Source organism: Saccostrea cucullata, unplaced genomic scaffold, assembly GCF_032062105.1.
Source record: "Saccostrea cucullata isolate Sc308-1 unplaced genomic scaffold, CSIRO_AGI_Scuc_v1 ctg1313, whole genome shotgun sequence".
NCBI classification, from domain to species: Eukaryota; Metazoa; Mollusca; class Bivalvia; order Ostreida; family Ostreidae; genus Saccostrea; species Saccostrea cuccullata.
This window is the reverse complement of record NW_026921841.1, coordinates 1-15,271: the sequence shown is the minus strand read 5'-3', so window position 1 is coordinate 15,271 and position 15,271 is coordinate 1. Positions and strand designations below refer to the sequence as shown.

General features: G+C 33.3%; 1 protein-coding gene across 1 annotated transcript; it reads right to left on the bottom strand.

Moving 5' to 3' along the window:
- Positions 1-1,730: 1,730 nt before the first annotated feature.
- LOC134260810 (uncharacterized) lies at positions 1,731-9,395 on the bottom strand. The gene is made up of 11 exons (XM_062743348.1): positions 9,000-9,395; positions 7,673-7,914; positions 6,426-6,528; positions 6,087-6,267; positions 5,443-5,528; positions 4,965-5,102; positions 4,441-4,681; positions 3,781-4,189; positions 3,447-3,586; positions 2,890-3,074; positions 1,731-2,747 (listed from the first exon to the last, which is right to left on the bottom strand). Exons 1-11 carry the CDS (start codon positions 9,130-9,132, stop codon positions 1,933-1,935), a joined length of 2,673 nt encoding a protein of 890 aa, XP_062599332.1. The 5' UTR covers positions 9,133-9,395; the 3' UTR covers positions 1,731-1,932.
- Positions 9,396-15,271: the final 5,876 nt, after the last annotated feature.

The following is a 15,271-nucleotide window of genomic DNA, read 5'->3' as shown; positions in this document are numbered from 1 at the left end:
TAAAACCAAGCCACTTTTGAATGGATGTATATGCACTAAATTTTGAAATATGTGGCTTTATAAAGAGCATGGGTTTAAATGGTGATTTTTTTCATAATCACAGTGCGAAAATCGAACATCCATCTTTTGATAGATATGAAATATATAAGATGCCAGAATACCAAATAAAAATCATCAAGTTTATATCATAAATATAAAACTCAACCAAATATAATGTATTTTGACTTTGGTAGACTCTCAACACAATAATTAAATCAGAAATAGTAACCCACGCCCTACATTTTTCCGGTATTGTTTTGGTATAAAATAGTCTCTATTAATGAAGCTCTAAAAAATTAAGAAAAAGTCTTAAACTTTTTTAGATACAGAGGATGTGAATGACATATGGTTCCCTCTATAATATGAAATAATGAAACATAGGGGTAGATGATCGTTTTTTTGAGTTAGCTCGAATTTTCTCTGATTCACTTGAATTTCCTCTAATTTTTCCTCTTTAAGTAACATATGATGACAATAGATCTATATACACTTTCAAGATAAACTTTTTTTTACTTTGAAATGAACCATTAACAGGTTTATGCTTTATATATTAATAGACGAGAGAGTTCAAGATCACATACAGTGTATATACAGTTCCTTTTCATCATATTCAGCCTGAATTTCCTCTATTATTATTCATGAGCTGATATATTTGTTCTTAATTTTTTTTTCTTTTTCTTGTTTACCAAAAAAAATTAACAGAGACAAACTTTTTAAAAAATATATTTATACTTTTATGCGCCCGAATCGATAGATCAGGTGCATATTGTCTTTGCCCTGTCTGTCTGTTTGTCTCTTTATCTGTCTGTCTCTCTGGCTGTCAGTTATCCATCGCCATAACTTTTGAACCGTGAAAGATACAGACTTAATATTTGGTATGCATACTTTCCTTATTAGGCTCTTTCAAATGACACCAAGGTCAATGACCTTGTGACCTTGACTGTGACCTTTACGCTAAAAATAGCTTCTTGACCTTTCACCATTTCTTTTGAACCGTGAAAGATACAGACTTAATATTTGGAATGCATATTCCATTAATTAAGCTCTTTCAAATAACACCAAGGTCAATGACCTTGTGACCTTGACTGTGACCTATATGCTACAATAAACATTTTCGAACTTACTTGCCACTGGGCGGATAGTGTTTCACAAACACCTCTTGTTTTCAATCAAAAACATCAGTTGGTACTTTCAAATTCAGTCCATCAATCAACGTCAAAATGACTGAATTGTAAATTTTTTTCTTTTTTTCATAAAAACTCTAATTTTTTTTTATATAACTTGAATAGGTTCATAATATTAATATTAAAACGAATATTTTTTTGTTTTGGGGGGCAATTTATCCTTTTGCTATTGTTTTAATGTATTCATGAATAACTTTCGCATTTATGTAATTATAGAAAAAAAAATCAAATATTATTGCTTCTTGACAAAAAAGTAATTCATTGTATACTTTGTATACCGGCAATATAACATATTACTGTATATTTTATATATATAAACACTATATGTAAAAAAAAACAAACAAACAACGATTTGAATGCAATTCAATTGAAAATATATTTGAATTTGAAGAAAATTAAATTCATTAGAATTACATTTAACAAGTTAAAGTACAAGTTGTAAATGCAGAATTTTACCATGTAAGTTGACATAAATATTGCAGTTACAAGAACTAATCTTAAACTTGGTTTAATCAAATAATTCTCATATATTCATTTGATTTATAATTCAGAAACATTTCTCTTCAAAAGAAAATGTAAATGTTTTGATATCAGGACATTAGAACATGTAATGCAATAGAACATTAAATTAGAACAAATACATGTCATCAAAGTACTGGTACAACATCAAAACACAATGTAACAACTACACTGTACTGCTAGGTACAAGTTAACTTTCTCTCATTGATGCAAAATAATTAACAAGTTTGGCAATGACTTTCTTTGACTTTGTAACTCTGACAGACTTCCCACTCTGTTCACTGAACAAAGAATAAATACCCTCTACTGGATCTCGAGTGAAAGCAAGTTCAAGATGTTTGTACTGTAATCCACTACCTGCAATCTTTTTTGCAATTGGACAGCTGATGATTTTGTGGTTGAGTAAAGGTTGTAATGATGGTAAATTTGTTTGCACAACATTTGAATACTTGTAAAAATCTACAGCACTTGTGGTTGTAAAGGATGCTGACCTACAGCTTGCATTTGCATTCAATACATCAATATTTAGATAACATATCAAAGATTGAAGAGAAACAACATCACTGCGAGCATCATGTGCTTCATAACCTATACCTGCAAGGTTTTCACATAAGAATTCCTGTCTATAAGAAGAAAGACCAGGCCTCTCCATTCTAAAAAGTTTCAAAGTATCAATAAACCCCTCAACAATGTTAGAAAAACAGTCTAACTTATTGCAAGAATCTAAAGCATACATTAGAATGGGCGAGTCAAATGACTCAACATTGTGTCCCACAAGAATAACTCTTTTATGGAATTTTTCAAAGAAATTCAACAGCATATCAACTGCAGTTGAAATAGATGAAGCATCAACTTTTCTGCCATTGTGGTACATATTCCCGTCCTTGATGGATATGCCAGTAACATTTGTGGACTGTGGGGATATGGGCTTCTTTGGAAATACAAAACAACTGAACCGTTCCTCTCCAGCTGCAGCTGCTATCTGGGTAATGTGGGAAGTCCTTGCTGTAAAAATATAATAGAGGTGTCAAGAATGACTTGGGAATATGACATTAAAAAATCAGGGAAGTTTAATAATTGTATATTTATTTGTGTTTCAAATATATATTTCACATAACTGTATGATAAACTCCATAGTTGATCATACCTAATCCAGTTGTTTCCAAATCGAAATAAACTGGAACATATTCTTGGGACAATTGTACTGGTTCTCGCGTTGGAAAGAGAATGGGAGGAGGAATTTCTGTAACATCTCGATTCTCTCCACTTATGTCAATCTCGGAGCTGTATGTTATTCCCTCCCTGGTCTCCTGGCATGCATTTTTTTGCAACCTAGAAAGAGCATACTTTTAATTATGTTCTTCTTATACCTTTCTGATTTTGAAATTATCAGGTATATTGAAAAGTGAAAGAATTCAAAACGCTGATATAAATTAAAACCAATTAATGCAGAATAAATATTGTACATAACTTTAAATCTATAGATTTAGCTTTCTTTCAACTTTTTGACTCATAATTCCTAGATTAAATCCATGAAATTAAAAATTTATGCTTACTAGTATATTCCAGCTACTTTAGAAAAGTTGATAGAAAAAAAGAATTGTTGTTATAAACAGTTAACAGCTTAGGGGATATGTTTAAAAATATTTGTACATACCACCAAAAAAATAGATTTTTTACTGATACATCACATTATTTACTTACCTTTTGGCTTTTAATTCCAGTCTTCTCCTCTTTGCAGCTCTTGTCCTGTCCAGTGCCTTCCTCTTTCTATGTTGTAAATCTCTAAGCAGAGCCAACTTTTTGGTGTAAGCACCTGGAGATAATCCAGTCCTTGTATTTACCTGAAATGGTTTATTCATAGAGATACACTTGAAACGCTAATACATGTACATGTATTTTGACAATTATTATGAATATATAATTATATCAAAATTAAAGTTACATACAGTTTGATTTTGATTTCATTAACTGCAATTATATGGTAAAATATACATTGAATGTGCATTTCTCCACAACTGATGAATATTGATTATACCTTAGATACATAATTGTGCCCAATGTTTTTCTGCGCAACAGCTGCAGATACTCGAAACCATAGACTTCCAGATCCACTATAATGATTTTTCTTGGGAGCTTTTGATGCTATTGTGTTGTTTAAACTTTCATTGGCCTGTGTGGATCCAAGTTTGGAAATTTTTTGGCAGTGGCTCTTGTATTTGGAAAAGATATCGGCGAGCGCTTTCTGCAGATTTTTGTCAGTAAGGCACTTTCCAAATGGGAGCTGTCTGTACAGCTTGTGGGGGTCTTTCTTATGCTGGCACCACTCCGAGCAATGAGTATGATCTCCAAAGGGATGCTTCCACATGGCGTCTAACCCAACTGCTACTCCCTCTGGGTTATCCTTATTTTGGGATACCATGTAGGCCCAACATTTTTGAATATATCTGTAAATATACATTTATACCATATTGTAAGAGGTTATTGATTTAAAATTTAAATGAATGCAATATTTGGTCTTTCAAAAATTGGCCTGGTGTGCATGGCGTGTTGGCCAAGATGATATTGTGCATTATATTAATTGTGGAAAGTACCAAATTTATATGAAAATGTCTGGCCATTACAATTGTTATCCTCATCAACTATAAAGGTTATAGATAAGCAAATAATTCATATTATACTGTATTGAAAACCTCACCTGATTACTCTGTGTGATAAAGTTGGGTAAGTGCGCTTAAGAAGGTAGAGGCTATTGGTCAGGTTCTTTTTAATATGATTTTTATCTGATCTTTTTTCAATTTTCTGGTCAACTGTCTGGTGTAATTTAGAAATAGCTGATGCATCATCATCACCAACAATAGCAGCTGTATGTATCCCTTCATCCACTTTCTCCTTTACCATTTCGACAATCATGTCTTGTTCCATGGCCTTTGCGCTGCCTGTTTAAATGACCAAAGATTATTTAATTATTTTGCCGGATATAAAAACAAAAGGTCCATGGGCAAAACCATTCATCTGAGCACATTCTTGGCTCGGAAAAAGTTTACAGATGGACAGACAGACGTACTACAGAAATAAAATGTTATCAGAGAAGCTGGCATACAATGGATACCAAATTGTCAATTTCATCAGGCATTAAATGGTGTGTAGATTGAAATACTTGAAAAAGAGGTTTCATCTATGCTTTTTTTAGTCAATCTATTAAATTTTATTCATATTTACCATTCCAATTTTGTCTACAGTCATGTGGTTTAGGAACAGTTCCACTTTTAGATGCATTGCTACAAATACGACATGTCTTGTTTCGAACACTATATCCAACCACCTTTCCTGTTTGTGTCCCAATCATAGTTGCATGTCCTACAACAAATATATCATTTTTAAGACATGTACAAGTACACTGTTGGATTTAAAGAAAAACATAGCAAGTGTAAATATTTAAAAATGGACAAGAAAAATCAGTATGACACAGCATTTGTAATCTTTGATGCATATTGTCACCTCAAGTCTGCAATGTTAAGTAAAATACACTTAAAACAAAATGCCACGGATGGGCAATTAGCAAATTTTGCTTCGTTATGAATGTATTTTGTTATATCCTTTATCTTTTTACAATAATTCAAACCCACAGGGAATGAAAATCACTTCGATATAAGCATTAATTCATTGTAAGTATGTTTGCTTAAAGCAATCAAATTACCGGACAAACTGTCATATGCTTTTCCGCTGCCTCTCTTTTGCCACCCTGCATCTACCGAGACACATATCTCCCTCTGACCAGTTTCTCTGAAAATGGTTTTACATAATCATCATATATTTGGCATCACTAGTCAAACATTTTAAAGTTATTGCAGATTTTGGTGATATATAAAGAGGTACATTATGTGTAAACAAGATATCACCAAAGTCGGTGTGTTTGTGAAACACTTTGCACCCTGGCAACAACAAAGTTCTAAAAAGATACCGACTATAAGTAGAATTTTAGCGAGGGTGCCAAAATCGATAAAATTGAATATCGCTAAAAGTTAATTGCGTTTTATTTTTAATAGCTTCATTGATATGCATTTTAAAATCGCTAAAATATCATCTCACTAAAAATGAATTACAAGTTTTCAAGGAAAAATCGCTAAATTTGCGTCTTGCTAAAATTTCCACTTACACGGTTACTTTTAGCATATAGATCACATTCAAGGTCACAAAGTCCTTTACCTTTGTGTCATTTGAAAGAACTTAATTAGTGGAGTATGCATACCAAATATAAAGTCACCATCTCTCATGATTCCAAAGTTATGGCGAAGTTTAAAGTTGACAACAAATTATGAGATTATGAGGAAATTATTATACCTTTCTGTTGCATCACATTCTTCTTCTAGGCTTTCTAGAACAGAATCTTGTGCAACTTTTTCCACTGCCTGTCCAATTTCTGTCTGCCTCTTACTCATCAGTTTATGTTGAACAGGGGGAACATTTATAGCTGACAAAATGCTGTTGATTTGGGAAACCCCCACACCGGCATAAATCAAAGCTGCCAAACAAAAAATGAAGTCAAATTAAATACATGGAATATGGGTAAACTATTTAACATTTCTGTGAGGATAACGATTTTATTTCTCTAAATATTTATCTTCAAAGTATATTCAGATAATCAATAATCAAATTAATATCAATTAGTGTTCAAATTACCATTTGCTATTTTAGTATTTATATCCCAAATATGGGTTTTTCCATGTTGTTTTCCTGTAGGGACATTGTTCAAATATCTACAATCTGCATTGCTACATGGAACCTGCAAAATAAAATGCACCGTTAATGATCACATGAATAAGATTTTATATTAAATATGCAATAATCATGTATGTTAATGTGTACATGTACATACTACATATTTATGTACATACATAAATGTATACTAACATTTCCAATGTCTTTGTCCAAGATAAATTTACAAATAAACCTTTAGTAAAATAATGCACAGTAACGTAATTTTTACATAAATGTACTGGTTCATCAAAAGGAACAGTAAAAAAAAATCATGTGCTGCTAAGGGCTGTACAAATAGACAGGAGTTCGGACTTGTAGTACGTACTTGGAATGGTTGAATAAATATATAATAGCCTGTAAATATAAGGAATAATTGTCAGATTTTTTTTATTTTATGATGATGATCAATCTATTGGCTTGCATAAGAATTTTACACTTCACCTGTCCTCATTTATGCAAACTATCATGAAAGCCACTGGATTGATCACCTCATGAAATCAAAAAATTTGACAGTTATTTTTGATATATACATGTACTTTATGAGCAATGTGCTTTTCTGTCAAGTTGATATAGCTATTGGATCAGCCTCATTAAAGGGCTTTATTTGTATAAATACAGGTTCTGTCATATTCAGGAAAATTAATTAACCTAAAACAATCACATCAATGTATCAAATAGTTAAATATTTGCTACTTAATTTCATTTTTTAGACCCTGAGGCATACACATTTTTGACATAGAACAATACATATATTGTTTACACAACATCTTAGACATATTTGATTTACGCTAACTTTGACAATTTTAGGGGGGGCGCGCGCCGGGTGCGCCCCCCCCTTAAATCCGCCACTGCTCATCAATTACAAGTTTTCTTACAATCAAGAAGATTATAATCTCTATTGTTATGTTTGAAATCTACAGACATGCATATATGCATGTACTGTATACAGGGTTATTTTGCCCCGTCTTATTTTCACCCTTTTGCACTTGCGAACACTTTTGCCCCGTTTTAAATTCGCCCATTCATAGTTCTGTTAAAAAATTTATTCTGTGTTATTTAAATTCGCCCCGTTTTGAATTCGCCGAAGCAATAAGAGGGCGAAAGGAGCGAAAATTTCCCTGTATACAGTATGTAAAATTTACACATAATTTATGCAAATGTAAACAAACCTTTAAAATAGCTGCAAGACCGTAAGTTTTAATTGAAGTGGTGTGGGACAGCTGAAGTGGACTGGAGCAGTTCTTGCACGCTGCCAGCGCATTAGCGAGAACTCCCAATTCAACAATATGACGTCCACTGTCCCATGGGATGGATTGTTCTTGTGTATCATGATGACTATCATCATCTGTGTCAGTGTCTGAAGCACAGTCCACAACTTCTTCCACTGCAACATTGTTAAGGTCGGGAATTTCTGGTAAAAAAAAATTTTACTCAGAAATAGGAACAATTAGCTAAGTTCATAAATACTGACAAGTTCATACATAATGACACATAGTATAAAACATGATTAATAATTTTTTAAAAATGTCATCATACAAGTCTAAAAGTACACACAACCTGATCATGAAACATCCATCCTAAAAATAACCAACACTCCTTATTGACGGGTTACATAGTACATACTCAACCATAGCATATATAAAGAATTATTGGTTATTTATATTCAACCGCCTGCAAATAAAGAAACTGGGCAGGTGCAACTAAACACAGGGTCACCATGCAGATTATCTTTCTTAACTACTCACAGGGAACATCCTCCTGCAGTTATATCTCTCGATCCTTTGTATAACTAAATATTCATAGACGTCAGAATTGAGGGGGGGGGGGCTTAGCCCCCCCTTTTTTTGCAAAGAACAAAATATAGGCATAGAAAATTAGAGTTTACCTTTTTTGTTGGATTAGCCACCCCTTTCAATTTGCTTATAACGCCTATGAATTTTGAATAGAATTAGAATTTTTTCTGATAAACAAAAGTATGCTCAGCTTAGCTGATATTGCATGACCCATAAATATGAGCAAATTCTCTAGATATCAAATGCTCTATTTTTTCTAGTGACTCACTGCGAGTGTAGAATACCACGCAGCTACATGTAGGTCACTCCTGGCTCAAAAATATTTTGAAAAAGTCAAATAAAAACATAATTTTTATCTATATGTAGATGTAGCTATATAGCTAAATATAGTGATTTTCCTGGACCTGATGACTGTATATCAAAAAGCCGATTCAAAATATCAAACGGAATATTTTATTGAAAATTATTTGAGTTGGTAAACTTTTGATAAATTACTGGATAAAATAAAGAAAAAAATGGCTATGCATTCGTTTTATATTAAGTTGCGATCAACAATTTCTTTTTTTGTCACTGATTGTTTTAGTTATTTATTATTATTCATGTGCGATAATGCCCCATTTGGTGCCAGGCACATTACTGGAAGAAGAAGAAAATTATTACATACGTATCAACAACAGAAGTGTCATAACAATTTTATACATACTAGGCCTACTTGGTATTGAATAACTATGCTCCAACACTACCGCCTCTCCTTGTCTTTCCCTCTCCCATCTTCTTCTTGTGGAGGCAATCACTTTTTCATCTCGCTTTTTCCGCTTTTCTGTTTTGAAAACCATTTTATTTCCCGTTGTTTACATTTGTCGTTTCGGTCTGTCATGAGCATACGACACTTATGGTATGTCGTAAAATTTCCCGCTTCGAGACAAATAGAAAGTTGAGTGGAAAAATAGCAAAAAGATGTACTTTATTCATTTAACAGATCGAGTAAATTATTTTTTTTTACATACAGAATACTTTCTGCATTTATTGCACAATGCGCGATTACAACAATAGTGTCCTTATTACGGCAGTTGGAGTTGCGCAGTGGACTTAAAATTAACAGGATCGAACGTCGTTAAGTTATTGAGCTAAAACATACAGTAGTGTATGAAAAATAGGGTATTTTCCTAATTTCAACGGGAATTATAAAATAAAAAAATAAAAGGATTACAAAGAAATGAGCATCACTTTTTGAAAACTATACAATAAAATAAATAATTTAAAATAAAAACCTACTTTTTAGATCGACGCCTTGCCCTTGCACATTTTGATTAAAATCTTGGAAGTCTTAATCTAATTATAGTTGTCAAACGCATCATTGACCTGGGAGATAACTCTGTAGTACTTGATATTATAGTTTGTTTACCGCGTGAATTTTAAATATATATACCTGCAAACTGGTCTGGACTCTATTTTTACTAAATCAAAACGGTATGCATAAAAATCCATGACATTTCTTTCTATTTTGTGTATTCGTTCTCTATACATTGTATACATTAAATTTTAATCTATGCTAAAAGACGTCTTTCAAACCTCCCGCATTTCCTCAAAGATGTGGGTATAGGATTGCACACAAATAGGTCTAAATATTGTCGCACTATTTATGTCAAACACAAATGGTTATAAGAAATATAGCCTACATCAATAATTAACTAGTGCTAATTGTAACGGGGACCGTTACAGATGTTCCCCAAACGCTCCCCAACTCCCTTTTGGTGCCATATTCCCTGTAAGCTTCATTATATAACACAAACTCTATGCATTTAAGACTTTAACAACGTTTACCCAGAAATGTACCATGTTCATTAAAATTTTAGCATTGCATGTGTGCGCATGTGAATCATGTACGTAATGACCATATCATCTTGTCTACACAATCTATATATTTTAATATACTAAATATCTAAGTATTTAATCCAAAAATATAAAAAAAAATTCGCTCATTCAAGTGTATTTTTGATTTTGCTCATTTCACGTGTACGCTCGTGCATACATGAGCATAGTGACCATACCTTCTTGTAGAAGTTCATTACATCTATCTATGTTCTAAATCCCATCCCGTTTGGTTGAAAACCAAGGGAGTTATAGCTGTTTAAAGTTTCAGCCAATCAGATTGCAGCGCACTTACATGCATGTGTAGGCATGTGCATGGTGACCAAACTTTCTTGTATTAGTCCATTACATCCATCTATGTTCCAAATCCCATCCTGTTTGGTTGAAAACCAAGGGAGTTATAACTGTTTAAAGTTTCAGCCAATCAGATTGCAGCTCAAGTACACGCACGTGTATGTATGTGCATAGGCCATATCTTCCTGTAGAAGTCCATTTTATAAATCTATGTTCCAAATCCCATCCTGTTTGGTTGAAAACCAATGGAGTTATACCTATTTAAAGTTTCAGCCAATCAGATTGCAGCACACGTGCATGCACGTGTTTTCATGATAATTTCTATATATCATGTTGTAGGATGCCCTAATGCATGGCTATGTTCAAAATTTCAAAGGATTTTGTCAAAAAAACAAGAAAGATATTGAGACTTTAGTTTCAGCCAATCAGAACAAAGCGCACGTGCATGCGCGTAAGATCTTGCTATTTTGACCATGTCATCTTGTCTATATTACAAATATATCCTTACATTATGAGTTTCAAAGCATTTCATCAAAAATTACAAAAGTTACGCCTATATCAATTAAATCGGTCATTTCACGTGTTGCACGTGCGCGCTCTTGCAAGCACGTGCGCGCAAAATGACCTTCGTTCGGCAAATCTACATTACATGTCTACTGACCCTAAAAACATTTTACCTTAGTCTGATGTGTAGTTTACAAGATCACTCAAGGACAAAATTTTCCCAGGAATAATAATAATAACTAGATGCATTCTTGTTGCTAAAGCAACAAGTGGTCTTCCGACCGACTTTTCGTTAGAATTCTATGCTGCGTAATCCCATGAAATAGATTTCAGGATGTGTTTTTTGTTTGCGTTTATTCACAGCAGTCTCTCAACATACATCATGATAATTACAGGTATTCCTCAAAATATCTCAAAAAATAGCTTTTAAAAATCAGAATAATATTCCATACGTGTTGTAAAAGAGAGAAAAGTCATTTGCAACTGTAAAAAGACAGAAAAAAAGAAAAAAGATTTGAACGCCTCCAGTGGGATTCGAACCCCCGACAGTGGGACACAGTTTGGTTCGGTCATATCTTTTCAATATATGCACGCATCAAAATACTGAACACATATTTAGAATTCTTATAAGACACACTATAAACCCTGTAAATCCTAAAGAAAAATATTGAAAAACAAAAAAGTTGAGAAATAACACTTTTTGATTTCACTTCCGTTTGCGACCGGAAGTGCCGACGACAAAAAATAAAGGTCGTTGCCCATAACGGAGTTCGATGTTCTATTACATCAGTGAGTTTCACTTTCATATCCTTAATCGTTCTCGAGAAAACTGCTGGACAAAATGCCTTTTTAAAAATACAAAAATCCCCAAAAATCGCGAACGGAAGTGAATTTTGAAAAAATGAAAAACACGTCTGGAGATATTTTCATGATGCATCATCCCTGTAAAAATCTTTTAAATCCGTCCATGCATAGCTGAGATATCGCCGTAACTATGAAAAAAAGAAGAATAATAATAAAAAACAGACGAATAACAGTAAGGTCTTCCGAAGGAAGTCGGAAGACCTTAACTAGATACGTTCTTGTTGCTAGAGCAACAAGCGGTCTTCCGACCGACTTTTCGTCAGAGTTCTATGGTGTGTCATCCCATGAAATAGATTTCAGAATGTATATTTTTGTTTACGTTTATTCACAGCAGTCTCTCAACATACATAATGATAATTACTGGTATTCCTCCAAATATCTCAAAAAATAGTTTTTAAAAATCGGCAAAATATTCCATACGTGTTATAAAAGAGAGAAAAGTCATTTGCAACTGAAAAAAGACAGAAACAAAGAAAATTTTTTTGAACGCCTCCAGCGGGATTCGAACCCCCGACAGTGGGACAAAGTTTGTTTCGGTCATATCTTTGCAATATATGCACGCACCAAAATACTGAACACATATTTAGAATTCTCATAAGACACACTATAAACCCTGTAAATCCTAAAGAAAAACATTGAGAAACAAAAAAGTTGAGAAATAAGACTTTTTGATTTCACTTCCGTTTGCGACCGGAAGTGCCGACGACGAAAAATAAAGGTCGTTGCCCATAACGGAGTTCGATGTTCTATTACCTCAGTGAGTTTCACTTTCATATCTTTAGCCGTTCTCGAGAAAACTGCTGGACAAAATGCATTTTTAAAAATACAAAAATCCCCAAAAATCGCGAACGAAAATGAATTTTGAAAAAATGAAAAACACGTCTGGAGATATTTTTATGATGCATCTTCCCTGTAAAAATCTTTTAAATCTGTTCACGCGCAGCTGAGATATCGCCCTAACTATGAAAAATAGAAGAATAATAATAAAAAACAGACGAATAACAGTAAGGTCTTCCGATGGAAGTCGGAAGACCTTAACTAGGAGACTTATTGTTCACAGAACAATAAGAGGTCTTTCCACCTTCTTTGAATTTTAAATTTGTTTTATATCGGACTACTAAAAATTAAATTCCAAGAAAAAGAAACCAAAACTCCCTTAATGCATAGAAAAAATGAAAATTTAAAAAAAAAATGAATGACCTTGACCTTTGACCTTGAAAAATATTCAAGGTCAAAGGTCAAAGGTCACAATGCAGTTGTCCCCATGCTTCTATGATTTATAGTTTTCAAGTTATAAGGTTTAATAGTAAGTACAAAAAACTTAAAGGGCAATAACTCATATCACATTAGTGAAGCTTTGGTGTCTCTACAGTCTACGGTTTCGGAGGAGGTGCGATAACAAGGTTTTCCGCACAAGGGGCGATAACTTTTGAAACGGTTAATATTAGGGGACAAGAGTGAAATCTTTGAAACAGTTTTAAGAGTACATATTAATGATGCATAGACATTAAGTATATGTTTAAAGAGAAAAGAGATATAAAAAGAGCTAAATTTCTCATATTTGGAATGACCTTGACCTTTGACCTTTAAATGAATTTGAAGGTCAAAGGTCAATAAATCATATGCAGTTGGTCCCATGTCTCTACGACTTGTTGTTTTGAAAATTTTTAATTTTGTGTTAAATTTAAAAAGTTTCAGGGGCAATAACTCATTGAAGGGGGTCAACAAATGCTTTCGCAATGAATAGATTGAAGAGTCTCCTAAATTAGTCAAAGACATTGGTGAAGGTTTCATTCCTCTACAGTTTACAGTTTGGAAGGAGTTACGAAAGGGGCAATAACTTTGAAAGGGGTCAAGGTTCTTTTAAGCAGGGTGATATGCAATAATCTTTTAAAGAGTACATTCTTATGGACTATAAATCTTTTCGATAAATCTTCAAAAAAAAACGTGCCGCGGAAAAATTATAAAAAAAAAAAAAAAAAATAATAATAAACAGAAGAATTTCAATAGGTCTTTCCACAGAAAGGTGGAAAGACCTAATAACTAGAAAGTCTGCTATTGCAAGCAATAGCATATGTCGCCCCGTACTGGACAAGACTTTCATTTTTATCATCACTAAAACAATGGTCCATTAGCTAAGCTTGGACAACCATCGAGTCGTATTAGTACTTTCCGTTGGAAACGGAAGTCCTTAATTGGGTACATCCCATTTTATTTTTAGAATCGGTAGGAGAAGAAAGTAGTGCAGGAAAATTACAAGTTCCTAAATTTGCAGAATTGCATAAAAGAAATTGGGCAGATGTACTGAACTGAGCCTCATACTTGTTAATTGGCAGTATCTTTCCTATGATAAAAGGTTGCGAAATGTAATCTATGAAGAAGATCAGCCGAATTATTTTGTGTATAGTAACGCCAGTGAGAACTCTGAAATTTCCCTCTTTCACTTTCATTTTAGAGGTTCTACCGAAAAACGAATCTGACATGCCACCATCAATTCGAGTATTTGTGCATTGCAGAGAGCTGATGTATGTTATGAGATGATAAATCATGTGTAAACTTTCTCAGTTTAGCGGAATCATGAACATTTTCGGCGAGATGAATGTTTTGTATACAGTGGTGATCAAGGCTTCGCGAACCTTCAGGAGCGGATCAAAAGATTTTTGAATGAATAAAAACTATGAAAATGACGTACCAATTTTTTTAATTTATACTTGCACTATCTAATGAAATGAATAATATACAATTGATAGATATACCAGAAAACGCAAAATGATAATAAATGCAGCTGACAATCGTTATTTTTTTTATATAGATAAAATAAAATATTTATAAATTCAAGAGACAAAACAGAAGGAGAATGAATGATGGCAAAATATCACATGACGGGAACTGAATTTTATGAATGAAGATTTTAAAAAGTTACTTGTAAGTTGTATATGTTATATCTGTGTATTCTACATGGCTGTGTGCTTCAAAAGGGGGGGGGGGGTCGTCTTGAACATAGTAAATAGCCATAACGTTTGAACGGTAAGTACTAGGGCTTTCGTATTTCAAATATGTAATCCTTGTGAAAAGAACTTTTATTGGATACGACGAACTTTGACCCTTTGACCTAGACCTTGGAGAACACATGTGTACATCTGAATCTTTTTTTCTGTTTCGTTTCTATGGCAACTGTGAGCGACTCATTACAATTATTTTGAAAGTAGAAATCACTTTGACACATTGCAAGGAATAAACATTGAAAGTTTCAAAACGATTGCCTGAGTAGTTATTGAGAAAATCGAAATTAAAGAATTTTAACTCTCACCTGGTTTCCATGGCAATAATCGATTATTTGAAAATTTTAAATGCGAGGCGCACAACTACAGATACTAATCATTAAAATAAGAAAAGTTTCATGACGAACGTTTAAGGGACCAGAGAGAACACTCACGGACA